This window comes from Branchiostoma belcheri, unplaced genomic scaffold (assembly GCF_001625305.1).
Source record: "Branchiostoma belcheri isolate BF01 breed outbred unplaced genomic scaffold, Haploidv18h27 scaffold15, whole genome shotgun sequence".
Lineage (NCBI taxonomy): Eukaryota > Metazoa > Chordata > Leptocardii > Amphioxiformes > Branchiostomatidae > Branchiostoma > Branchiostoma belcheri.
The window spans coordinates 2604442-2630104 of NW_017802935.1; the positions used below are offsets into that span (position 1 = coordinate 2604442).

Genomic DNA, 25663 nt, shown 5'->3' on the forward strand with positions numbered 1-25663 from the left:
GTGAAGTTTGTTGAGTTGACTACATTGCTTGTGATATTCCTGGTGGCTGGACTAATGCCACTTAGAACATTTGGGCAGTTCAGAAGAGCAACCCTACATCTATAACTTCTCTCACTGCTTTTTCTAAAGAAATTGGTGAAATGTTTTTTCTTCTATATTCATATCTTTCATATCCATATTCTATACTTGATTTAAAAAAAAACTGTTCCAACAGAATATATGAAGTTGTTTATTGCAAATTCCTGCCCGAGGGCTAATTGCATACATTGACAAGAAAATGTGGTGATACATGTATAAGACTATTTGCTGACAGGAACTTCTACGTGTACGATATACTTATCGAACCTACTATCTCTACTTAAATCTAATAACGTTAGTATACATACAGGATAAAAAAGTAAATATGCAATATGTGAACAGGTAATAGGAACAATGTAACTGCTATTCTAATCTATTCTATCTTATTCAACTATTCTTGTCATGCTATTAGGGGGTTTGACTTCTTCTCAGGAGGCAGTGGGAGATGAATTGTCCGACTCTTTGAAAAATAAATGGGTTGGTGGACTTTAGCAATAATCTCTGAGTCATTGTCATTCCTCCTTTTATGTTTGGCCTGTTCTAACATCAGACATTGTTTTAGTCAGTGAAACAGATGAATCTGTATCTACTAAAGAAATGTGTGTGTCCAGAATGGGACTACGAACTTAATTCTCCCCATCTTCGGAAGACGCTCTTCATGTTCATGCATGAAGCGTCTCAAAATTTAATTTTACTGAATACTGAGTTATTATTATTGTTGACTTGTTCTAAGGTCAGAAATCCATCCCCAGAGTCAGTAAAACTTAACTGACTAAAATCTAATTAAAAAGTATTCTGATTTAAAGAAACTGCAGGTTCCAACAAAATATTTTTTTGAGTCAATATCATTTCTCCCATCCCCCTTGTACCTTTGGTTTGATCTGTTTTTAGATCTGACATCCTCTGAGTCAGTGAAACTAATGAATCTACTGAAGAATTGTGTGTCCACACACACTGGGACTGAGGGGAAGCCGCAGAGTCCTTTGGCATGGGTGACTTACCTGGTGGCTTATGAAAAATCAAAATTCAGTATTTCTGAGACTTTTCTTCCAATCAGGCATAAAACTAATAAGTCATCCACTCAAATGGTTCCTCCTCTGCTTTTATTTTTGGCACTTTAAACACTAGAAGTGTAATACTACCGAGCTATAATACCTTTTCCTCCATTTGTATGTCCGAGATGATTTTGAAAAAGCAAATTATAACTTTGCATGGTACTTTGACTGGCTTTTCGTCTTTCTTGCAGATTCTTCTTCATACTCTCACTGAAACAAAGTTCTTGTTAGTCAATCTAGTTTGCATTACAATGGAAAGTGATCATAGTAACTGTTTTGTTTTTTTCTCTTGTACCAGTGAAAAAAGTAACACTGTGACAATGTTTAGTACCTAAGCAGCTTGATATAAAACTGCATCTGACTCAGAATCTCATTTTTTTATTCTAAAGCTTTTAACAGACTTATGATATACCCAAGTTTGATGTGAATGGACAACAGTATTTGTTGAGGCTCTAGGTATACAAATAAATTTAAGGAGTCGTAGCAATAAAAAATTGTATTGACTTATGATATTCTCAAGTTTGGTATGATGTTTTGGAGGCTCTAGGCAAACGAAGAGAATCAGTCGGAGGAATAGAAAAATTGTATTATAATAATTATTATTGTCTTTCTTCTACTTGACTGAGAGGTAAAATTTGAGCTTTCAATTTTGTTTGGAATGATGTCTACCAAAATATTGCAATTGGCAAACCTGCTTCACTTTTTTCTATCGTAAGCTTTTCTAATTCTCTCAAATAATATTTAAGACTTATCATAACACTGTAAGAGCAAATGAAACTGTGAAAGTTCCTACACATACGCCAGGATGGTGATCCCGTAAAGCCACTTAGTCCTTTCCTTTCCTTTTGTCTGATTGGTCACATATTTTTTGAGCTACTATTTGTCTACTACATGACTACTACTTGTAAGTGAACGGTATGATTGATACTGATCCTCAATGATTCCCTATACTTTCTGAGAAGTAGATAAGTTCAACAATTCTGTCTTTTGGTCAATTTCTCCCATTCTCTGAAACAGTATTTGCAAGACTTACAATGTACGTGGCTTGATGTACATTTTTCCTTGTCAGATTGTGGCATGATAACAACTATTTTGTTCAAAACAGAACTAGTTTTTGTTTCAATCGTTGCATGCTGCTTCTAGCTACCTTAAGTTGTCTCATAGCTTGTACATTACATCTCATTTTATCCATGACACATCATATGTAATGTTGTCTTTTCAAAGGTCTTTGCATATTTGGTAAAATTTGACATTTGGCCAACTTGAGCGGTACAGTTAATTCCTAACTCAAGAGTAATACTCTTGAGTTGCAATGAGCTCTACAGCTGCCAAATCTCAGCACCTTTGGAGTGTGCTCACTGAATAGTTTGGTTAGCGGTGAGAAATTTTTTACATAACACACTGCATAAATCTTTTAACTCTAAAATGACTTTCTAAATACTCTTCCTAATATAAATCAGTTTTCAACAGACCTCACTGACAGTCTGTGTCTATTGGTAGATAATATCTGGCTACCATTTAATCTTGTCAGAACTTAGACAATCATCACAAGACTGGTGATTTCTGTTACATTGTTTCATCCAACACTAATGCCTATAACAACATTCTTAGTCTACAGTCAATGTAGAAATGGGGGAAAGTCACATGACTTTCTAGTCCCAACTTCCTAGTCGTCTAACTAACTTTATTTCCTCCTTTAGTTCTCCTTCTCCTTTAGTTCTCGTGTCTTCTGTATTTCTCCATGCTATAAAATTCTCTTTAAAAGTCCATTTAACATGAGTTGTAAGTTAGAAATGTGACATTTAAGAAATAGTTACCATCTGAGTCCTGTCCTTGGTGCTGAACTGAAGTTTAGACGTTGCAGTTCAAAAGTATAAATTATTATATTTACCTAATTAACGTGATCAGAGAATTTTCCCCCTATCTTCCTTTTAGATATCTGATAAGCTGTGTATTAGACTGTTTGTTTTCCAGGGTTGTATTTCCAGTGCAATTCAGTGCGTGGGTCATAGTGCACACTGCGTGGTTGTACATTGTAGATGTTCTGCTGGCAAATAAACCAATCACTACACTATACAGGGTATCTATCTTTTGAGGTTTGTTGAGCCAAGTTTTAGGGCTTGATGTTAATACTTACTTAATATTCAAATCTTCAGTTTGTTCATTCCTTGTGGAACATCTTCTTCTTCTTCTGACTAAAGTATACAAATTTGATAACAGTGGGTATCTTACCTCTGGCACATTTACTTTATTACTGTGTTACTCTTTGCCTGTCTAAGCTGCAAACAGTATGTATGCTATCCTCTAGTTCTATCAGTCAGAATGTGCTTCTCTGAAGATGAAATTGTTTCATCACTGTTTAAATGGTATTTTGTTTTTGGCTTTGCAGATCTTTAGAATCCTCCTTGACAATAAGACTGATATGCATAGAAAATCTTGAGAGTGACTGTGAATTGTGGTTGACACAGATCATAGTGTCTAGGAGAATTCCATTCAGCAGAATCTGCAGGGATTGCACCAGAACATTGCATACCAGGTCCTAGAATGCACTGCCCTCATGTCATTTGCATGGCAAAGGAAATCCTGTAAACTCTTAATACTGACCAATTCCAGGTCTAATTTTTCTTGCAAAACTCAGCATTTTTTTTAGTTCTGTAGCAGCCCTTTCCCATTGACAATGTCCAGTTGTTTGATTTCTTGTGTAATAACCTGAGTATGCATTTGTCTACTACAAGAAAATGACTGATATGACAAATACGATAAGACAATTATTTCATTGAAAAATACAGTCACATGGTTTGCTTTTAATTCTAATTTATGTCTAACACTTTATTTCAGAGAGATTTAGTTCTCTTCACAACTTAATAGTTTGATCCAACCTTCTCATCTAGATTTTTTTCTTGGTAGAGAAAGTTTGAAGCCTTTGAGATAACATGATAGTATCTTCCATGCCCAGCACGTGGGCATGATAATGATAAGAGAAGTCTTCTGTAATTGTCATACTAGAATTACTGCCAGGATGTAGTTCAATTTAAGTGTATACATTTCCTGAACATTCTAATACATAACTTAATAATGCTTATCATAATCTTCTTTTAAACAAAGTATAAGAAGTGTTGAATAGAGTTTTTGATAGTTCCGAGAGGTTTTGATGTAACCTAATTGGTTTCCCCATCTTGAAACTCACAATGTTTCTGTAAGAAAATTTCTGGCCCAGCTGGCTTGATTTAAAAATTCAATTCTTCCTTAGTCTGGTATGTTGTTGGTGATAGTAACAAGCTGTTATATTAGTAGGTTGTTACTGGTTCTACTAAGGTCATAAATCTTGATGATGATAGACCTGCAAAACATACATGCTGTAACTGAAATATTTTCCTTTCTTACTTTTCTTCTGTTATTGGCAGAAATTAAAACTATTCACACTAGACCTTGGATAGTAAGGTCTGTAATACATTTTGATGGTTCCATATCTACGGTCCGGAATGAACCTTGTGTTCTTGATTGTGCAAAAAAAGTATATTTTCCTGCTGTTTGTAATATATTCTTTGCTAAATTTAAAAAAAAAATCTGTTTTGTAACCTTGAGCGATATTTGACCCTACTCACAATGATATATCTCCCTTGCCCAAAAAACTGTGCTGAATTCCGACCTATTCTTGTCACTGTCAAATGTCAATACATTACAAATAGATAATAACATATCAAAACATTTTGCTTCTGTTGTAAACAGACTGCTCTGAGTTAGATGGCAACACCGTTCTATATTTCCTCTACATTTTTTTGCTTTGAACAAATGTGGTCAACACTGTGTTATTCCTAACACTTCTTTTCATTATCACTGAGCAATATGGAACAGAAAACACAAGATTTTACTCTCAAGATTCCTTTGAACTATTTGTAGTAGAACCAGATCCCATTAACAATGGCCACTTCCCTTCCTTATATCTATACTATAACATACTGGGGTTGTTTGTTATATATGACTAAGCCTGTTGTAAAAGTGATGGCAGTGAAACCATGTACATATATTTCTTCTATATCGGTGACACTTGTTTACTTATTGTACAATGGGATGTTAACAGTTAAAGTTTGAAATTTCAGTTTGATTATTTTGGTCCTGTCCCTAGTGCTGAAATCTTGGTTTTCCAAGGACAATCACTCCTGAATTAGGTAATTCTGAAATTCTAATCAAGAAGGATTCCAATTCAAACCATGCAGGACATTTCTGGGACTGTTTGTTGACTGACTGTGATGTTATATTGTCATTAAAAGTATGACTGGTTGTTGCCAACTTTCTCTCCAGTCCTCAGATCTTGATTGCTGAAGTATGCAATTCAAAAATTTATGATTGAACAGATCCCAATTTAAGCCGTGCAGCAGGATAATATTGGGACTGTTTGTTTGTTGACTTGTTGTGATAGAATATTGTCATCAAAAGTGTGACTGTTACTTTGGTTCCTCGGTTTATTCAGTGCTTAATCTGGGTTTGGCAATCACTACTGAATTAAGTGATTCTGAAATTCCTGAAGAGCAAATGGCCATTCAGGTCAGAACGACAATATCAGGACCATTTGTTGACTGTGTCATAAAAATTGTGACTTCTGGTTCACAGTCATCTTTGCAGCCATCCGGTTGGTCTGTCCTTGGTGCTGAAAATGTAGTTTTCTCTGGGTTTGGCAGTCACTACTGAATTGGGTGATTCTGAAATTCCTGATGAGCAAAGGATTGTTCGTTGACTGTGCCATAAAAATTGTAGCCTGGGTACCATCCCCAGTAGTATATTCGCAAACTCTATAACTGGGTCTGGACTTGATCACATATAAAACGATTGGTCATGACGTCACGTAATGAGCTAGCCCGAGCAGCGGGGCTTCATTTGATTGGCTGAGCCTCAGAGGCGACGGCCAATGGCGCGCCTGCATTATTCAAGTGATGTTTGTTGTTTTGTAAACACAGATCTTCGCGCGAGTGTTCCTTTTCTCGGTGCGTTCTTTTTTTTACCGGTAGGACGCCCAAAACATCACGAACGAAATTATTCAATGCATCTTTTTGCTCATTTTTGAGCGACGATATTCCGTCTAAATCGTCCAAAACGGACGTGATTGCGAGGTCAACATCAACCTCCGTGAGCTGAGCGGCTTGTGCGTCAGCCATGTTGATGATTTATCGCGGAAAGACTGACTACGGCTATATCATGTGCGCTTTAGCGTTCGGTTCGCCGTCGGACATGTTGATGATAAGGCGTTCGGACGTTCGAACGGACGCTAACGTCGCCGTTCGGACGTCCGAACGGCCCTTACCTAATATGTACATACCCCAAAAAGGGCTTAGACGAGTAGGACCAATCAGCGCGCTCGTTCAAAATCTGAACGAATATTTAGACTCCAGACGCTACATATGTGTGCAAGTCCAGACCCAGTTATAGAGTTTGCGAATATACTACTGGGGATGGCACCCAGGCTATAAAAATTGTGGCTTCTGGTCCACTATCGTACTTTTGCAGTCATCCTTGGTGCTGAAAATGTACATTGTAGTTTCTTCATACTGACAAGTAGTCTGCTTCAGCAACAATAATTACTTCTGAATTAGGTAGCTATGGAATTATTTTGAAGGCATTTTTGTTTTTCAGTATCTTTTGGTCCAGCTCCTATGGATTTTCAACTTTGCTACCATGGATTTCTGCCATGCCTTTCTGCACTTAATAGTGTACATCATGCTTTCTGCAAACATCAAGTTCATTCAACTTGTAGAGCTTTTGGAGAGACTTGTAGAGAGTATTCAGAAAGGTCTTGATACAACAATACCATGCATAATTTTCCAAATATGTACAAGAGAACTTAGTTATATTATTCTTCTTAATCTAGCAATGTACATTATATTCTGCCTTAAAACTTTTTGACTTACAACTTCTCTCAACACACTCTGTTTATGATGATCTTACCTACTTGTTGGAAATGTTACTTTTAAGTAACATTTCCAACAAGTAGGAATATTGTCTCTTCCATACTACAGTTTTAAAAAAACTGTAGTATGGAAGAGACAATATTCCTACTTGTACAAAGGTGTTTGTAATCTTCAAGTAGTTATGTAAAACTTTTGTTTCCACTGTATAATGGGACTGCTAGAGTTTTAGGTTCTTTTTCTTCAAAAGAAGTAAAGTTAAGGAGAGGAGAGGACTGTGTTTTAATTTGATCACATTGGTCCTGCCCTTAGTTCTGAAATCTTGGTTTGTCAATGACAACCACCACTGAATTAAGTAATGCTGTATTTCATGATAGAGCAGATGATAATAATATAAGCCATATAGGACATCAGGACTCTTGACTTACCTGGGATAGAATTTTATTTTTTCCTTCTGTTCAAGAGTTGATCAGTTTGGTCCTGATCATTTTGACCAGTTGTGTTGTTTTTTTAAACAACTATCGAGCAACAACTCATTATACGAATTCTAATGCTTTGAAACTTTGCCTTGACTACCTTAAGCTCACAGATTATTTCACGATATGAAAATCTAGTGTTTCTTTCATTTGTCACTTATTTGAATACAGAATCTATATAGCTAGACATTGCATGGCAAAATCTCTATTCTATCCTTTACATTCCATAGGAAAGTCTCAAATGCTTGATGGATGTTTGGTCTATTTCTAAAATACCAGCTCTAAAGATATGAAGTACATGTGACAAACTATTGACAGTGTCTATCCTGTCTGTCTGCTTCTGTCAGTGTTTACAGCAAAGTGAAAGAAAAAATTAACCAATCATGGCTTTTGGCCCTTTTGAATGACAATTATTCATAACAAGCTCTAGAGGTACTAGGTTTTGAGGTATGCTTCTTCTCAGTGTTGTATATTTTTTTAACTACAACCTCTTATTCTGCTATATATGATTTGTACTCGCTGTACAAAGTATTTTTCATCAAATTTTGAACTTAGGTTGGGAACAAACCTAATGGTATCAGTCTATATTCCGGTCGGCTTTGCACTACTACATTGTACAAGGCTCAGCACAAGTTCTGCATGTGCTGCATGGACTCTGATGTCACAGACAATCTATAACTTTTGTGACAACTCAAACTCCATAAAGCTTTGATCGCTTCTCTGCTTAGACTTGACTTGCATCCCAGCTGTTGTTTCTATCATCAAAGTGATTATGACTATCCCTTCTTAATGATGATATTGCCAGCCAAAGTTATTTTGGCACAGTCAGTTAGTCCTTTATCTCATACACTTGAATGAAAATTATTTTTTCTTAAAGTTCCTAATATCTTTTCTCTCAAAATGTTGAAATTTGCAATTAAGCAGATCTGAAATGAACAGATCTAGTATAATATGGTGTGTGTAGTCTGGAATGTTGTCATTTCCTGACCATGACAAAATATTTGCTACTTTTCTGACTTAAAAATAAATTCCCTCCTGTAAAATAATGTTAAATCAGTTTCCATATTATATAGTGCTCTCACCACAATTATAGAAAGATGTGTAGAAGTAAGCTTAAATGTCACCGAAAAGGAAACTGAGTAAAACTCCTGGACCTACATCTGATTGATCAAACAATCTAACACCCTGCGCCAAAGTTCAGGTTTTTCTAACTGTACACTAGATTCAGTATGCCGCTCCTTCCATCTGAATGTCCCAATTAAGATCCTCCCATAGACATCTACTGTTCTCTCATCCTACCTTAATTTCCTTCCTACAATATAATCATTATGAAACATTTCTCATATTATACAGTCCTCTTTACCTGACTTTAGATTGATTTCATTTTGTTTTTAGTACTTAAGTATTGATAGCAGTAACATAGGACCTTTCTGAAATTCTCAAATGCATATCGAAGAAGTTTGTATAAAAATTATGACATTGAATAATCTATAACCTTTCTTTTCTATTGTCTGTTCTTCATAATTCTTAACCATAAAAGATGTCTTCTTTTCAAAACTTACAGCTTACAACTTAAACTTGACAGCTACATTGGCCTAATCTTTTATCACCTTCAAATTAGAACAGTAATGCCAGGTTCAGTTTGTTTTCCAAGGTTATGAGAAAAAAATACCACAATTATAGAAAGATGTATAAAAATAAACTTAAATGCTACAAAAAAGGAAACTGAGTAAAACTTGTGGACCTGTATCATCTGATTGACCAAACAATCTAATACAACATTACACAATATGCTGATATCTCACACAATGCTGCTCCTTCTGAATGTCACAATTAAGATCCTCTGATGTCACAGAAGACATCTGTATCACCACAGGGCCCTCTCTTCCTGCCTTAGCAGCTTGTTTTTTTTTCAAAACTTTAATATAATTCTATTTCATGCAGCCTCCTTGCATTGCATTTCCTGATTAGTTTGCCTCTTTTATCTTGATGCTAAGACATACAACCTGCGTCAAATGTTAAAACATTGAATTGCTGTTGAACAGTTTTGCACTAACGGCTTGTATCACCGACTCCTATATATAATCAATGAAAGTATATTTATAAGAATGCTATGTATCTTCTGTCAAAAGTTAAATGACTAGACCACCACTTAAGCACTCAGAGTTGTACTATCCCAACTTCTACATATAATCAATGAAAGTATATTTTTCTGAATGCTATGTACCTCCTGTCAAAAGTTTTAAAATGACTAATAAGCTTCCTCCAAACATGCTAAAATTTTATATGTTACAAATCTATGATGCCAGAGAGGCATACTTCTGCTTTGATTTCTTTCTGGAAAATACTTTTTAATTGGTTTATTCTTATAAACTGTGAATTTGGTCCCCAACTCTGCTTAGCCTTTCTTCCACCACCTGAGATGTAAAAAAAATTTCTTCATATTATTGTGATATTGATGCTTATCAAGCTCTCATACCTGAAATATTTTTGAATTTCTGTTGGTGTCACCCTTGTTGTGCCTAGAAAAAATAGTAACTTAAAATAATAAGAATGACACTGATTTTGTGCTACTCATCCTTTTCTATAGTATAATGTTAAACTCTTGCATCAAAGTTATTTTTTAACACTTCTGATACAAATGTTACTCTGTTCTATTCTATCCACATACATTCATTCTGGAATGCTATTAAATTTTTATAACAATCATTGATTTTCATCGTTAAATATGCACCTTTTTAATTAGGGAAACTTCTGTTATTACTACTGTCAATGGAGCTCAGCTTGGCACATGATAGTTTGAAAATTCACAATGTGTATATTATACCACAGTGCATTTAGGTTTGTACAGTTAAAGTTTTGTGTAGTAAGTTAAGAAAATACAAGTAATTGTTGAATTTTGAAGGTCATGATATACAAACATATATTACATCCATTACTTTTTTCCCCTAAAATTCTGGCAACATGATTGCCAGTAGAATACTGAACTTTGTTGAACTTGAAAGTTGTATTAGTTATTGCACTTCTTGTGCTAGCACTATGTGTTTTTCCTGTATAACTCTACCAGAGAGTTGCATGTATTAAACTGTATAGAATTAGGGAATTGTTCTGATTTCTATCCTATTGAAGAATATGATTATTTGTGAATAGTTTTGTTACTTGAACTACAAAAAATATTCTGACTTCTAATGAAAGAATAATTCATTTTATCTTTGACTTGAAGATTTGTCATGATTATGACAATGAGTAACAGAAAAAAAATAAAACTTTCATGTTTTCTTGAAAATAAAACCATCTCTTGAATAACCATCTCTCTTTATGTGTCATCATTTGTGTCATTTAATTGAATTCTCCTAGTTAAGAGGTTGGGAGAGGGGCAAAATCATTGAGAAAACCACATTAGCCCTGTCCTTGGTGCTGAACTCTGGAGCACAGCTTTCCTACGTTTTTCGCCACTTTTCTCAGCTACAAAATGTGATCACATCAAGAATTCCACATTGCTACCTATTTTTAACGTAGCTAGACGCACGTTTGAAGGAAATAACCAGATTTAATATCATATTTTGCTGCTTTCGATCCTTGTGTGTTCTATGATATCGGTAATTTTGCATCGATTGAAACACATACGTAACGTACTGCGGTGTTAGTGTGTACAATAGTTCAGCAATGTACCCAAATGAGTGGAAGTAGGAACCATGTGAGACAAAGAGGTTCCAACCGTGTCACAAGTAAATAAATTGTTTAATTTTTCCCAGAGAAATATTTACGTTATGTTAATTAGCTCGCGACAAGCGCATGTGTCATGTGGTAACTACCCATGAAGCCATGCGAATGCACTGACTCCAAGATAACTCCAATCCATTACGCGGAATACATACGATCCTTACTAATTTGCAGCAAATTCAAGATGGCGGACTATCATAGCGATATTCTCCCTACAATATCTTGGTTTCAAAGACTTTTAAGGGCTTATCCTGCCCTGCTAAACCCCAAACTGCACTTATGCTGGCTTCTTTCACGACATAGATATAAGTAGCCTGTATTTTAGACCTAATAGCAGGACGAGGCTGGGAATCGGTGAAACTAGTGATCGCGGCGGCAAGTCACCAAATGACCCCAAATTTATATAATAGTAAGGATCGTATGTATTCCATAAACTTCGTATGTTTCTAGTGATGGATCGTATGGATTCCGTAAACTTCGTATGTTTCCTAGTAAAGATCGTATGAATTCCGTAAAATTCTGATAAATTCTTTGGCACCCCTAAATTTATTACTTTATAACTACACAGCAGATAAACACTTGAAAATCTGTAGTTTGTATTACTATAGACTTTATTTCGCATTTAAACAGATGGTTACAAATTCAACTATCTCTTAAGAAAACATTGGTACCCAGAAAATTACCACAAATCAGTTTATTGCTCGTTTCACAGATTGTCACGACAATGATAGAAACTACGTCTGTCGTGTGGCGTATACGTATGATATATAAAATTTATATATCATACGTATACGCCACACGACAGACGTAGAATTTAGAGTGCACTAGCATTCTTTTCTAGCTATTCATGTACTTCCACGCACAGTTTTTGATATCAACGTAAAATCATTCAAACATATCAATAAACAATCCCTTTCAATCGGGATCTCGATACAAATTAGATCAGTTTGAGTCTAGCCAATGACTTAAACACACACAAGACAAATTAATAGTAATTATTCTCGGACCTCGGTTTCTGAACCTTGATTAATTCGTGCAGACGAAAATTGGGTCAAATAATTCTGTTTGATCCGAAAGGTCCTGCATCTTGCGACGTTTTGAAAAAGCATGTCTCAGACATATTTCGTCACGTCATACCTGACCTAAAAAGAAGTCAAATCGGCAAAACTATCCTGACAAATCAGGTTGAATAAAAGTTCCAAATAAGAGGAGATTTGATTAAGGACAGAACGATAAATCAGCTTAACAGTATGCTAGCGTCGTCATACATCAAGATCTAACATTACATACACTCATTACTACGTTACAAAAGTACTAATTTAAAAGAAAGCCCATGCACGATGTGATTTTTGGCGACGCCTCAGGGATGGGATCATTTACAAAACGTACTTCAATGTGTCCATAATAGTCTATGATTTCTTGAAGTCCTGAACGGGAATTAGAAAAAGAGAAGGGCAAGTGAGATATGCTCAAAACTGCATTCAGATTGTTTTCATCATCTGAAGACAAAGATTTCAATCATCAGTAGTGTGGGAATATAGTGGCGGTATTATTTTCACCATTAGTTACTACCAGCTGTCCCCCTGGCGCTACTGCTACACTGTCCGCAAAGAACAAACCAGAAGCGGCTGTGCGAACGTACCGCCCGTCCTTTGTAAACAGTTCCACTTTCCCACCGACCCCGTCCGCTACAAGAACGTTATCGGAACTGTCTGTACGGATTCCTGTGACTTCTGTTAGTTTCTCTTCATCTCCAAACCTGAACAGATAACGGCCGGTTTCACTGTACACGTGCACGTGAACCTCTGACCAGTGGTCGGTTACAAAAATGTTTCCGTTTTGTCCTACAGTGACCGCTTCTACGTGATCCGAACCTTGCTGGACCCTGAACTCGCGAACAACCGCGCCGCTAAAATGCAGAACCTTTACTACTGAATAGTCAAGCCAGGCTTCTGTCACTACCACATGACTGCGAAGTGCGTCCACTGCGATGCCAAAGAAAGTATTGTTAGGCAGGGAGGGGTGAAGGGTTGTTATGTGATGTCCCGTTTCTGTATACCGAACAATGCGTCCTGACGGTGACGGTCTACAGTCACCGATCACCCACAGGTGGCCCTTCCCGTCGATGGAAATGTCTTTGGGTAAAATCGACCGGCAGTCGCTTTCTGACGTGATGGTGGGGAACTGTCGAAGGTGGACGCCCTTCATGCTGAACACTTGAACTCGCTTGTTCAAGCCGTCACTTATAAATATCTCATTGCTAGGCGACACGACAACACCTTCTCTCCCATTAAACGTGCCGGGTTCATGTCCCATTCTAACGAAAACAATTGTCGTTTGTTTCACCTCAAGCTCATCGGTTTCTTTTCCTGAGAAAGAAAAAGATCAAGTTATCTATCAATCTACTGTTACAGTCATATCATCAACGTATTTTCTCTTACATTAATAATTGTTACGGTAAATTGACGTAAGAGTTTCAGTGTTGGTGCAAGGCACAACAAGTGACTGTCTAGTATGGGCTTCTTCATAATGATCATTCAGGCTCTGGGCATTTTCTTCCCCCATCCAATGCGTGTGTAAAGTCCCTGTATGTATTACCTTCAGTGCTGGTTGGTTGAGGTGACGTGTTGTCCACATGTCGGCTTTGGTCTGTAGTTTTACCTGTGAAAGTGAGGTCCGGCCAGGTCTGAGACAAAACCGAAAGAAAAAAAAATTGCAAACCAGTTCAGGTCTCAGAAGGCCAAGTTTTTCCACTGGTCGTGACAAGGAAGAAATGTATACATTACATGTGTAATGACAAGAATAATGTGTAGGAAAAAATCCTCAAGCAACTTTTAACAGGTTCACTGCCATTGGCTAGTTTATTGGTTAGGTGCATGTTTCCTTTCCTTGAGCGTGCATGTTGGGAGAGTAACCTCTAGTTCCGGAGAGAGGGTCACTAACCACTGGACCACATACGCTACAATATATTGAAAATGGATAATAAAAATACAATCATGTAATATACATACCGTAAGTAAACAAAGAAATAGCATCATTACTATGTGTACGAAAATACAAATGAAGTACAACTCACTGTTGCCCTTAAACTGTCTTGCTTCGAATTCCCAGGCACGAAGATTCCAATGAGAGCTACAGAAATCATCAGTATCACAAAGGTCACACCTGTAGTGATAACGCAACCATTAATTTGACCTGGAAAGAAAAACAGAAAGGAAGACCTTTTCTTAATGAAAGGTTGTTTCTACTACCTTCTACCCTCTATAGAAAAGTAAAAATAAAAAACAGCCATACCATTTTGAGCCAAACCGTTTAGAAACCATTTAATCCCCACTACTAGCTAAGACACAACCTGCTTGACAGAGGTGATAAAAAAGGTGTTTTAAAACCGCCTGTACCTTATACTGGTACTGTACACTGCAATTTACATCAATTAGCAATAGGTATGCGATTGTTCCCAATGACATTTTAGCAGAGTCATGTAACTAAGTGGAAGAATTTTGGTAACATGTCTTACCTCCACATGTCCTTGGCTGTGCACCGTTTGGGACGTACATCGGGTTGGGATGTAATGCGTTACCACTGTACATAGGGTTGGGATGTAACACGTTACCACTGTACATTGGGTTGGGATGTAACACGTTACCACTGTACATTGGGTTGGGTAGTAACGCGTTACCACTGTACATAGGGTTGGGTAGTAACGCGTTACCCATGTACATAGGGTTGGGATGTAACACGTTACCACTGTACATAGGGTTTGGAAGTAACGCGTTCCCATTATTAGGGTTGGGGCGTAGTTCGTCGCCCCCATTGCCAACAGCAAGGCCGGTAGATGTTTGGTTTTCATAATGTTCTTTATCATCGTCATAAGCAACGGCGTACGGCTGGACATCGGGGAAAACATCCCCTTGTTCGTCATGTGTCCTGCTGTAACCGAACTGATCATACGCCACTGCATATGGACGGATCCACTCGTCATCAGACATGGCTTCACCACTGTCTGTTTTAGAGTTTTCAACATCCTTCAACTGTTTAACGACAGTCTCTGTTTCAATGTCACTATGATCGATGTCTTCTGCTTTGCTGTTTGTCTCACAGATCCCGACACCTGGTCTGTCCATACAGGCATCGTCGGCATCTCGACCGGACTGATAGACAGAGGCTGGTGTTTCTCTGTGACAGGTGCCCAACAGTCGGTGTTGCGCTACGCTTTGTGTGTTATGACCTTCAGTATCGTAGATGTCTTTTGGCGGTTCTTCTGATTCTACCAGTGGATTATCAACATAAAGTGTTTGATTCTGTTCAGTTTTTCCACCGTTTGTATAGTATATATTTGCAACGTTTGCCTGTAGCGGTGAATGTGCTTCACCGTTGTCAGGGTGGAAATTAGGTCCGTTATCTTGATCATATTGTTCAAACGAAGCGTTATGGACGTCCGGTAACGGGTCTCCCACGTGTCCGGGTGAGATGTCCGTTTGTCCCTCTAGACCGGCCCGGTAAGAGCGGCGCTGGGATTGAATCTCAGGTTGAACTACAGGTTCTTTTGTAGAGTCAGGATGAGACAGGTCTGTCTGTGTGTCCTGTGTGTTGGTGGGTATTTTACAGCCGGTGCCGCTGTCAGAATCATCAGCTGTTACTGGATCCATCAGAGTCAGAACATCTACAGAGCCGACTACATCTCCAGTACCGCTCTTCTTGTGACGACGCTCACAATATCAGGAATATCAGTCTTACTGTTTTGTGACTGTTGCTCTGACCTACCCATGGGCTATATAGTTGTGGAACAATCAAACTAGTCAGTAGACAATCATTTCACACAACTACAAGCGCTCTGTCGACCTAAATACATTCATATTAGTCTGGCCAATTCTAACAGCCTTACAACGTAGATTAATAGAATTTCACAAAACAATTTATTCCCCAAGCCACCCTCTCAGCCTTATGTAATAGGAAAAGCCAGTCCTTTTCATTCAAATTGTCGTTTTCGGAGCAGAAAGAAAATAAAAAAACTGCACGTCTTGCAGTAAATCCTGACAGAAATCACTTTTATTGGCCCTGTTTTAATGCGTTGATGTTGTCATTGTCAAGGCTAATGTTGGGTCATGCCCTTTCTACACACTAAGCTCTTTTCACGCGTGTACGTAAAACAGGTTTACATGTAAGGCAGTCCTAAGGTTAGAGTAGAGTTCACACATCTTAAATGAATCACTATTGGGTAACCTTCAAATGCATGTCTCTGAAACCCACAACAGTCATTTCTGTTGGTGCTCTAGTGAAAACCGTTGAAAACTATTCAGCTGAATCTGAAGTAACAAAGAAGCCTCCAATCAACATGGGATGTGACATGTCAACAGACGCCCAGACGCTCTCAGTTGTAAGGTAGGGAAAACGTCAATACAATGTATGTAGAATATAGACGTCGATTGAAATATACTTATTATAGCTTTATCTGCTTGAATTTTTTTATTACTTTGCAAACAAAACTACACACCTTTTGCCGACAGAACATCAAGTGTCTCAATGCATTACGTATCCATAGAATTTAATACACGTCTAAATCTAAAGGTAGCTGGTTTTATTATTTTCCTACTTAGGAAAAGGAAGGATCGTTCCGAGTTTTACCGCAGCCCTGGTGCTCGGGAGGACTGGCGTCTGCCGCTGGACGCCTGGCAGAAGTTTTACCTGCAGAAATCCTGGAAGACTGTGGCCAGGAAAGGAGACCAGGCAGCCAGCACCATGTTTCTTAGGTAAATATACAACATTATGGGCAGCCTTGGTTACTACGTGTAGTGAACTGGGAAAATCTATGGGAGCAGATGTACTTAAAACTGCCCAGTACAAATTTCCTAAAAACTGTAGGGTTTTCTAGTAGCGTATTAAGATCATGAAATCATGGCTAAGCTGATTATGTACAGCTGTGGGAGTCATGTCCCCGTCACGACACAGTTATGTATGGACAAAGGCTTAAAAAAGATTAGCATACCCGCAATGCTGTGCTCTTCTGTGCTTTATAATAAAAATGTGAGAGCGATCAGTGGTTTGGCCTTCATCCATGGATACATGTACCAGCAAATCACAGTAGATTTCAACTTCCAGACTAGATCTATTCCATACTTAATCAGGCCAGTCCAGTTCAGTACAATTTGCAGTCTACAGAATTTACACTTTTGATGCGTAATAGATTTCAAAACACATAGTAATTAACTATTGATTATCACGCATTTGTTCTCACAGAATGCTACAGGACAACCCTGGCTTACGTCGAAAGTGGCCAAGGCTAAAACTCCTTACTGATGAGGAGATACCAACTAACCCTTACGTCAAGTTCTTGGGTAAGAGAGATCTTCCCAAATCCTGAACTATACTGCACTGTCCCTTTCCTTGGTGCTGAAGTACCTCCCCCCACCCTGTACTATCCTGTGTCCTCCCTTTCCTTGGTGCTGAACTGCCTTCCCCCACCCGTTACTATCCTGTACCATCCCTTTTCTTGGCGAAGAACATTTCCCCACCCTGTACTGTCCCTTTCCTTGGTGCTGAATAACCTTCTTCACCTCAGTGCTGAATGACTCTGTTCTATCCCAGATTGGACATGATTCTTACATTTGTTTAAGGAGCAAGTGATATCTTCAACAGTTTTGCTTGGAAATGAAACTGTGCTTTCATTTGTGACTTTGACAACAGAATAAATTGCAGGAGTAATAGATAATCATGGTTTTGTTTTTTTTGCTTGCATGTAATGTTATGAGGGATAAGAAATATGATGTACCAGTTTTGCATGAGGATTTCATTTTTTAATTATCTTTACAACTGACAGGGAAATCTGATGATACCTAATGTTGAATGACAAAAATATTTTCCCTTGTGCAGGAGATCGTATATTTGACAGTCTGGATTACATCATAGATAACCTGGGCGACCTTGATCACGTGATCTGTGAGCTGACAAAACTCGGCCGTCAGCACTCTGACATGAATGTCATGACACCAGAGGATGTGTGGGTACGTCTGCTTGGACTGGTTCATCTTTTCCTGCTTTTACTTCCTTATACATGTATCTTACTGCAATATTTAGTACTCTAGCGAAAGGTAGTCAATTCTTGTCCAAGGTGGCCATCTTGGAGGTAAAAAAGTAAGTACATTTTTGTCAACAGTTTGAGATAGTGATCAGCTTTAAATTTTGTTGATGATCAAAAGAAAACGTAATCTATTTCTTTCTCAACACCCTACAGGCGATAGAGACTGCTTTCCTCACTACCGTACAGGAGTGTTTGGAGGATCGCTTCACCATCAAGTACGAGGAAATCTACCACGGCTTCATTGTTTTTGTCATTGAGACGATGGTGATTGGATTTGACCCACACTGGGACTTTCCAAAAACATGATGAAACTGCAACTATGAAATATAGCATCAAGATGTAGTGATAGGGGGAATCCTTTTTGCCTAGGAATGTACCTAGGATTTATGCACCAAGATATGAATGGATGAGATGGGTTTAGACAGGATTAGACCTCCGTTTACTCATAAATAATGTAATTCAATGTATTTGTGTTACCTAGCAGCTACATTGAACTTACTACATGTATATGCTGCTTTCTTAATGGCAGTGAAGCAAAGTTGCTATGCAAAAAATTGTATATTTGTTACCTTCGCCAAGAAGGTTATGTTTTCAGTAGCGTTTGTCTGTGTGTGTGTGGGTTTGTGTGTGTGTGTGTGTGTGGTTTAGCAAGATAACTCGAGAAGCGGTGGATGGATTGGAATGAAACTTGGTAGGTGGGTAGGTCTTCATGAGACCTAGACGTGATTAGATTTTGGGCCCCCTGGTGGCTTTCCTAGGTACTGCAGCAGAACTTCCGGTTTTGATATCTCGTGATCTGGACATGCTAGGGTCACGAATTTTGGATGGCAGATAGCTCTTGGGATAGGGAAGAAGTGACATGAGTTTGGGTCCCCTAGCGGCTTGTTCTGGAACTGCAGGAGCACTTGTTGAAAATTTTTCGAAGGAGGATAATTCAAGAACCGGTTGACGGATTGTCGTGATTTTTGGTATGTAGGTAGTTGAAGTGATGCTTGACATGATCAGATGACAATTATGCAAATCAGGAGCTAATTTGCATAATTAATGAGGAAATTCTATAAATCTGCTTTGTTTGATAATAGACCTATGAAACACTTGTGACATTTGTGAGAACGAGAAAAAACATCTGAGGATATAGATTATGTAAATGAGGACCTAATTTGCATAATAAATGGCAAAATTTTATAATTTCATAGTTGTAACTGCTGGGAATTTCATACTTGCCACATTTGGAAGTTAAGTGAAGGTGAACATCAACAAACATAATTTATTCAATCATGGCCTCATTTGCATAATTTATGAGGAAGTGCTATAATAGCATTTTTGTTAAGATAAGGCTGTCATTGGGTGTAGAATATGATCAACTGATATAATCCATGCAAATGGGGTTCTTATTTACAAAATCAATGATTAAAATTGTATAATTTGTCAACCACAAGGGTTAACATCATTTGGCGAAGGTATGAGATCGTGGAACTCTTGTTACATTTGTTTGACCAAGCCTTTTTCCCAGAACTCACAACTGTTGTTACAAGACATTTACGGTTCTGTCAGCTTGTACTTTTTAGGCAAGAACAAAAACATGAACTGATATCCTTTTGTAATACCAGGCAACCCCCAGTAAGGTTACTGTTGTCATGTATCAAGTCCAACATTGTTGAATGTTACGGAATGTTTTATCATGCTTCATCAAAATCTTGGCAGGACTGCAACAACTCTACATCAATTCCACCTTTAGGTCATTGTTGTTACCATTGACTTTTATTTTTGTTAACAGTCCAGCATGCTGCAAGGACAGTGTGTGGTCCTCACCATAGATATACATCTTTTGTTTTTCCAGTCAATTGTATTCCAAACATTTCATGCCCAACATAACTGTGCATGTTGTGAGGAGTCTGAAATACATATTGTTGGCACTGTGTGAGTTGTAACAGATCATTCTAAACTTGACAAGCTGTGGCCTCTTCATGGAATGCTCATGTTACACAGAACCTTCCTTTTTTATTTGCTAATTTTCAGATCAGTTTCAGCCATTCAGAGCAAATTCTGTGATTATACTGTGTATTTTGTGACATTTTAGGTTTACTTCGAAAGCGTGGTACACAAAATGATTGCTTTTTGTGTTCCATTTAGTAGTAAAACTTTTCATCCAAATATCCAGCATGCCTTGCTTTCTCCCAGAATGCAGTGCTATATACTCTTCATCTTGGCCATGAGATCCTCCAGACTTTCCTGATCGTCAACTGTCAGCCCCGAGGCTCCCTCCTCATCCTACAGGACACAACAACAGCTGCAGTTACAAACTGACATGAACTGCCTACCTAATGTACTGAGACTTCCCCCAGACAAATCATCTACAAGCTATTATTAGTTGACTAAGTTTGTATAGCTACATACACTGTATTGTTGAAATACTACATTTAGTGTGATTTTAGATTTGTTGCACACTGCTACAATTAGTTTATTATTCCAATGTCAGATTGTAAATGAGCTGCAATATGCTTTTGTGCAATAAACTAATTTGATTGATTTGAGTTTGTGACATTGGAGCACATTGGCATAATCACGGTTTCTGTTGGATGTTTCGTCAACAAACATTAGAATTTTGTCTCTTGAATATGTATGCCGACACAGCATTTGGTAACTAGAGACGTGATATCATCCTCATAAATGTACATGTATATGCAAACACGAAACGTTTTGCCAAATTGCGATGCACATTATTTTCCATGTTTTGTGCAAGCATATGTGCTCAGCAATGTTTGCAGTGACATGCCTATGTTCTAACTGTCAGTTAATGTCTGCCATGAGTCAAAGTCTGAAAAATATGCTTAACGTTTGATTTCCTTCTATCTCAACATTAATGTGTTGTAATGTAATATTTAGAGAATAGTACAAGGTCAAAGTTACCTCCTGAGTCATTGGTCTGATGTAGGCTACATGCACCCCCTCCACCAACTCAGGCACATGTCCCTGTGACGCCGCTTTTAGTTCTTCTTCTGTTGTTTCTGCTACCAACTCTATACCTGCAGGAGGTTTATATTTGTTTAGATCTCCAACATGCAATATATTAGACAATAACAAACAGTACTCATCATTCATGAGTGTTTCAGTTTATTCACTTAACTAGGTTTAAGACGTATTGGATGTCTTGTGTTTTTAAGGCCTAAATAAGAAAGCAAAGAGGCCCTGACTTGCAATGTTGATCATGACAGAACAGTTTTTCATACAGGATTTCTTTGCTTATGGCTAAAAGCAAAAGACTTGTCATCATAAATGCAACAAAAAATGTACTTTGGCTATACAAGCAGAACTTGATAAAGAAGTGTGTGGAAGACATAAGCAGAGACTACTAGATGATGTACAACAAAAGAAAATGTTTCCATCTTATACCTTGTTTGCTGTGAGTGATGTTTACTTACCCCAGTCATTAGCATCATGCACCACCTCCTCTACCTTCTCTTCTTTAACTTCCTCTTTAGGCTGAGCTGCCAGCTTCTCCTGAACAACACAACATACAAACTACTGTTATCACATCATACTCTATCTCTTAATTCTAATGTGTAAAAACTCCAAACGAAGTTTTGCTCAGGGATTATTCTGTTGTTTTCTTGTGGCCTTTCCTACATCTCTATTTTCCCAAGCAGTGCCCATGATTTCTTTCTTCGTCCACAAAACCAGGATAGTGAGTGAGTGTGTGAGTGTCCTCCCTCTACACTCAACCGAAACATTGTTAATACCTTTTTCAGGGTTCTTTGAAGAGTGTATTGTTAACAGTTGTGTGAAGACAAAGGTAGTACCCAATAGTTTACCTGGTATTCAGTCTGCAGTTTTGTACAGTAGGAGTCGTCACAGTTTGGGTTGGGCTTCATGGACATGGAAGGGAAGAAGTCCTGCATGGCATTGTAGCCCAGGTAGTATGTAACACTGCCAAACTCCAGCAGGTATCTGTAAGGTGTACAAACGTCATCCTGGTATCACAACCATAGCCTAAAATTCTTCATCTTAGGATGGCAAACAAGCCACCCCACATAGCCTGTAGCCAGCATTTGTTGTCAATTGTGTAAGCAAGAAAGGGCTTCCTATAGACAAAAGTTAGGGTAACAATTTCTCTTCCAACACTTTCAGTTATGCAACATTAAATAAAGATTAAGATGTGAAAAGTTCATCATAACATACTGTGCCATTTTATATCTGAAGAATTGGTTTTGAGTTAATACAAGAGATATGTTTACTTGAGAGTGTTCTGTACTAGAAAGCCAGCCACGATGCCCATGGTAGTTGGGAGGCTGGCTGCACACACTCCCTCTCTCTTCAGGGTCTTCTCATCAATACCTGATGCAACCACCAACGGTGGGGCACACTGGAAAACAGGTAGTAAACTCACTTATGGGCTCTCTAGGCTAGCTTGAATAATGATGAAATACATGGATGTGTCAGAAAACATTGCAAACATGTCAAGTCACTACTTACAGCAAAACATGCGGTCTCCCCAGGCTTGATAACCTGTATGTGTCCAGACACTGCGTTTTCACTCACTCCTGACTCTATCCACACCTGGCCTTGTTCATTACAAGCCTATGGAATAAAGACAGTAAAATAATGTCAGTGTCAAGATACAGCAATAAATCTAGAACCTTTGCATGGTACAATAAAGGGAAAAGTTTTGCATAAATATGTAAATGTATACAATGTACTCCTGTACCATGCTTTTCACTAAGCCATGCTTCTGTGGGCTACAGATTGAAGTTCTGAAAACTTTTAAAAATAATTTGAACATTTATTCAAATTTCCACTTGAGAACTGTGTCATCTACTTTCCACTTAAAGGAATTCCTTGTTTTACTTGCATCACATGTGTATGTAGAGGAATGAGTATAGCTTGAGTGAAGCACTACTGTGTTCCAAAATGGAAACTGTGGATTGGCAATTGTACCGTGTTGATGGCCATTCTAGCCTCAAAGTTGTCCACACAGCTGAGAACTAGGTCCACAGGCCGGTCTCCCTGCAGGTGACCATGGCTGCAGAGAAAACAATCAAACAAAATCTTACACATCTTGGGCAGTACATTGTTTTTAGATGAAAGGCCTGTTATTGTAACTCCATTCCCTAATACCTGTAGTAATGGGTTATGTATATGTACAAGTCATGCCACTAAATAGCTCATGGTTCAAGAGAATTCATCACATGTAAATAAACATGATTCTAGATTGCAGCTGTACAATGTTACTCACCTTATTCTGTCCATAAAGTGCTGAAAGTTGTCTACAGTAGTGATGTTGTAGTTGTGTGTCTCAAACTCAACGTCTGGATTGATATCTCTAAAAATAGACAAAACAGATCAGATTATTCTTATCTACAATATTACAATAAGATCCCAAGTTTTCCATGCAATCAATATTGACTGTCCATTTGACTGAAACCGCAAATACAACATTGATTTTCCTAGGCCTAACAAAGATTGCGGAATCTGCCAAATTGTTAAAAAATCAGCAATTTTCTTTGTGTTGGGAAATATGTGTATCTAATTTGGGCTAAAACTTTTAAAAGCACACCTGAGTGTAATTTCTGCTGCCTGGACTTTACTGAGCCCTGCTTGGTGAGGTTGGAAGAACAGTCGGTTCATGTTGGCCAGTTCTACCTTATCATAGTCAAACAGCAACAACTGAAACACAAAATTCAATGAAATCAATGCAAATTTTGTGGCTAAGGGCTGTCTATAAGGTGAGAAATGAAGTATAAATACAGTGATATTTTCTACGAAAAGCATCATGACTACAACACATTGTACTAGTACATCAAAGACTTTCAATAAAACAGTACATGAATTGACATACTAATTGCATATGTAACGTAGGATTTTTATTGTCATATCCTATAGCCCCCACTCCCCCTGGCCATACCAGGGTTTACATAGATAGGTTCCTGAGCAGCCTTACCTTCCCAATCCCACATCTGGTCAGCATCTCTGCAGTGACACTCCCGACCCCTCCAACACCCACAATCGCTACCGTAAAATCACGAATTCTCTGCAGGGACAAAAGCGTACACATTTTTATATACATTGTGCATTCTTTCTAAAATAACGGTTACTCTTTAACGTTACATGTTTGAACAAATGGTAAAATCTGGCAGTCCAAAGGTAGAGCAAAAAAGTAATGTGCAATTGCGAGTTGACACAAATTGTATAAGGTATTATAGTAACATCTGAGTATGTATATCTGAGTATATATATGAGTATATAGATACAATAAAAAATATTACCTCATAGTTGTCTACTATTCCCATTCTCTTCAGAGCCATTAGTCGACTGTCGGGTAAGAAAAAAAAGGTTAAAAGTACCGTAATACTAATATTAACATACTTTATAGTAGAAGAGGTATAACGTTAACGTTAGAAAATAAAGATAAGGTGAGTAGTATATCACAGGGGTTGCATTTTGCAGGTGCATAATCATTTGCAGGTGTTAAGTTCCCATATGGTCGGTGATATTAGCATCCAGCTATCAGTTAGATGCCAATTTATACGCTACAAAGGATAATCCTGCTCTCCTTTTGCCTAAACCTTGTAGTATTTAATACCTAAGACCCGTGACATCGAAGCATCGCCAAACCTGTAGGGGTTTGAGTCCACAACCTCCGAGCTCATTTGGTCGATCTTCTGCCGCCCCCCTCCCCCATCGGTTCCGCCGCGATTCCGAGCTCTTTCTTGCTCCAATTCTTCCTCCAGTTGTTTTATTCTGGTCTGTAGTTCTTCCACAGTAGCCATTGTGAGTCCAGAATTAACCCAGCTGTCCTGTAAAGACTGTAATAACGCTAAAACTGTTGCTATCAAACAGACGACAATCCAGCTCCGTCGTCCACGTTTACTTCCGGTTTCCCCAGTCACGCATCTCATTAATTCAGCCTTTTTTAGGGTCACATTTTAGCGCCCCCTTTCTCCCAGTCCACTAACTGCAGAATTGTGGACATCATTTGAACCGTGCCATTTCCGTGATAAAACAAGCGTCTCGCTCGTAGTAAGATTCCCCACAGCGCTACCGAAATTATTGTTTCTTGTTACCTTTCGCCGTTTCAAGTTTCAAGTTTTTAGATGTTGTATTGACACTACCCCGCATGCGGACCGTGTAGCAGCGACCTCTGGCGATTTGTGAAGTGCAATAACAGTCTACTGTGTGCGAGTCGTGTGCAGTTCTAGCCTCCTTTTCAGGCGTTCCCGGATCGGCTGGGTTTTTTTTTGGGGGGGGGGGAGTTTTCCGGATCAAACGTAGATCGCACGAAATAGAAGCTCCGGCCGCCAACCCTACATGTAGAAGCTGGAGCTTCTATTGCGTGCGATCTACGTTTGGTCAGAA

The 25663-nt window shown here is 38.2% G+C and overlaps 3 protein-coding genes across 3 annotated transcripts; 1 reads left to right on the forward strand and 2 right to left on the reverse strand.

Moving 5' to 3' along the window:
* Positions 1–12753: 12753 nt before the first annotated feature.
* On the reverse strand, positions 12754–15881 carry LOC109465203. The gene is made up of 4 exons (XM_019762349.1): positions 14750–15881; positions 14309–14427; positions 13831–13918; positions 12754–13601 (listed from the first exon to the last, which is right to left on the reverse strand). The coding sequence occupies exons 1-4, from the start codon at positions 15879–15881 to the stop codon at positions 12754–12756; spliced, it is 2187 nt and encodes a 728-aa protein (XP_019617908.1).
* Positions 15882–16600: 719 nt separating this feature from the next.
* On the forward strand, positions 16601–18642 carry LOC109465438. Its single transcript, XM_019762709.1, has 4 exons — positions 16601–16982; positions 17470–17567; positions 18103–18233; positions 18464–18642. The coding sequence occupies exons 1-4, from the start codon at positions 16756–16758 to the stop codon at positions 18614–18616; spliced, it is 609 nt and encodes a 202-aa protein (XP_019618268.1). The 5' UTR covers positions 16601–16755; the 3' UTR covers positions 18617–18642.
* Positions 18354–25187, reverse strand: LOC109465437 (ubiquitin-like modifier-activating enzyme 5). The gene is made up of 13 exons (XM_019762708.1): positions 24923–25187; positions 24574–24619; positions 24249–24338; positions 23865–23974; positions 23544–23630; positions 23246–23330; positions 22784–22888; positions 22546–22673; positions 22123–22258; positions 21733–21811; positions 21221–21336; positions 19797–20581; positions 18354–18879 (listed from the first exon to the last, which is right to left on the reverse strand). The coding sequence occupies exons 1-12, from the start codon at positions 25075–25077 to the stop codon at positions 20501–20503; spliced, it is 1218 nt and encodes a 405-aa protein (XP_019618267.1). The 5' UTR covers positions 25078–25187; the 3' UTR covers positions 18354–18879; positions 19797–20500.
* Positions 25188–25663: the final 476 nt, after the last annotated feature.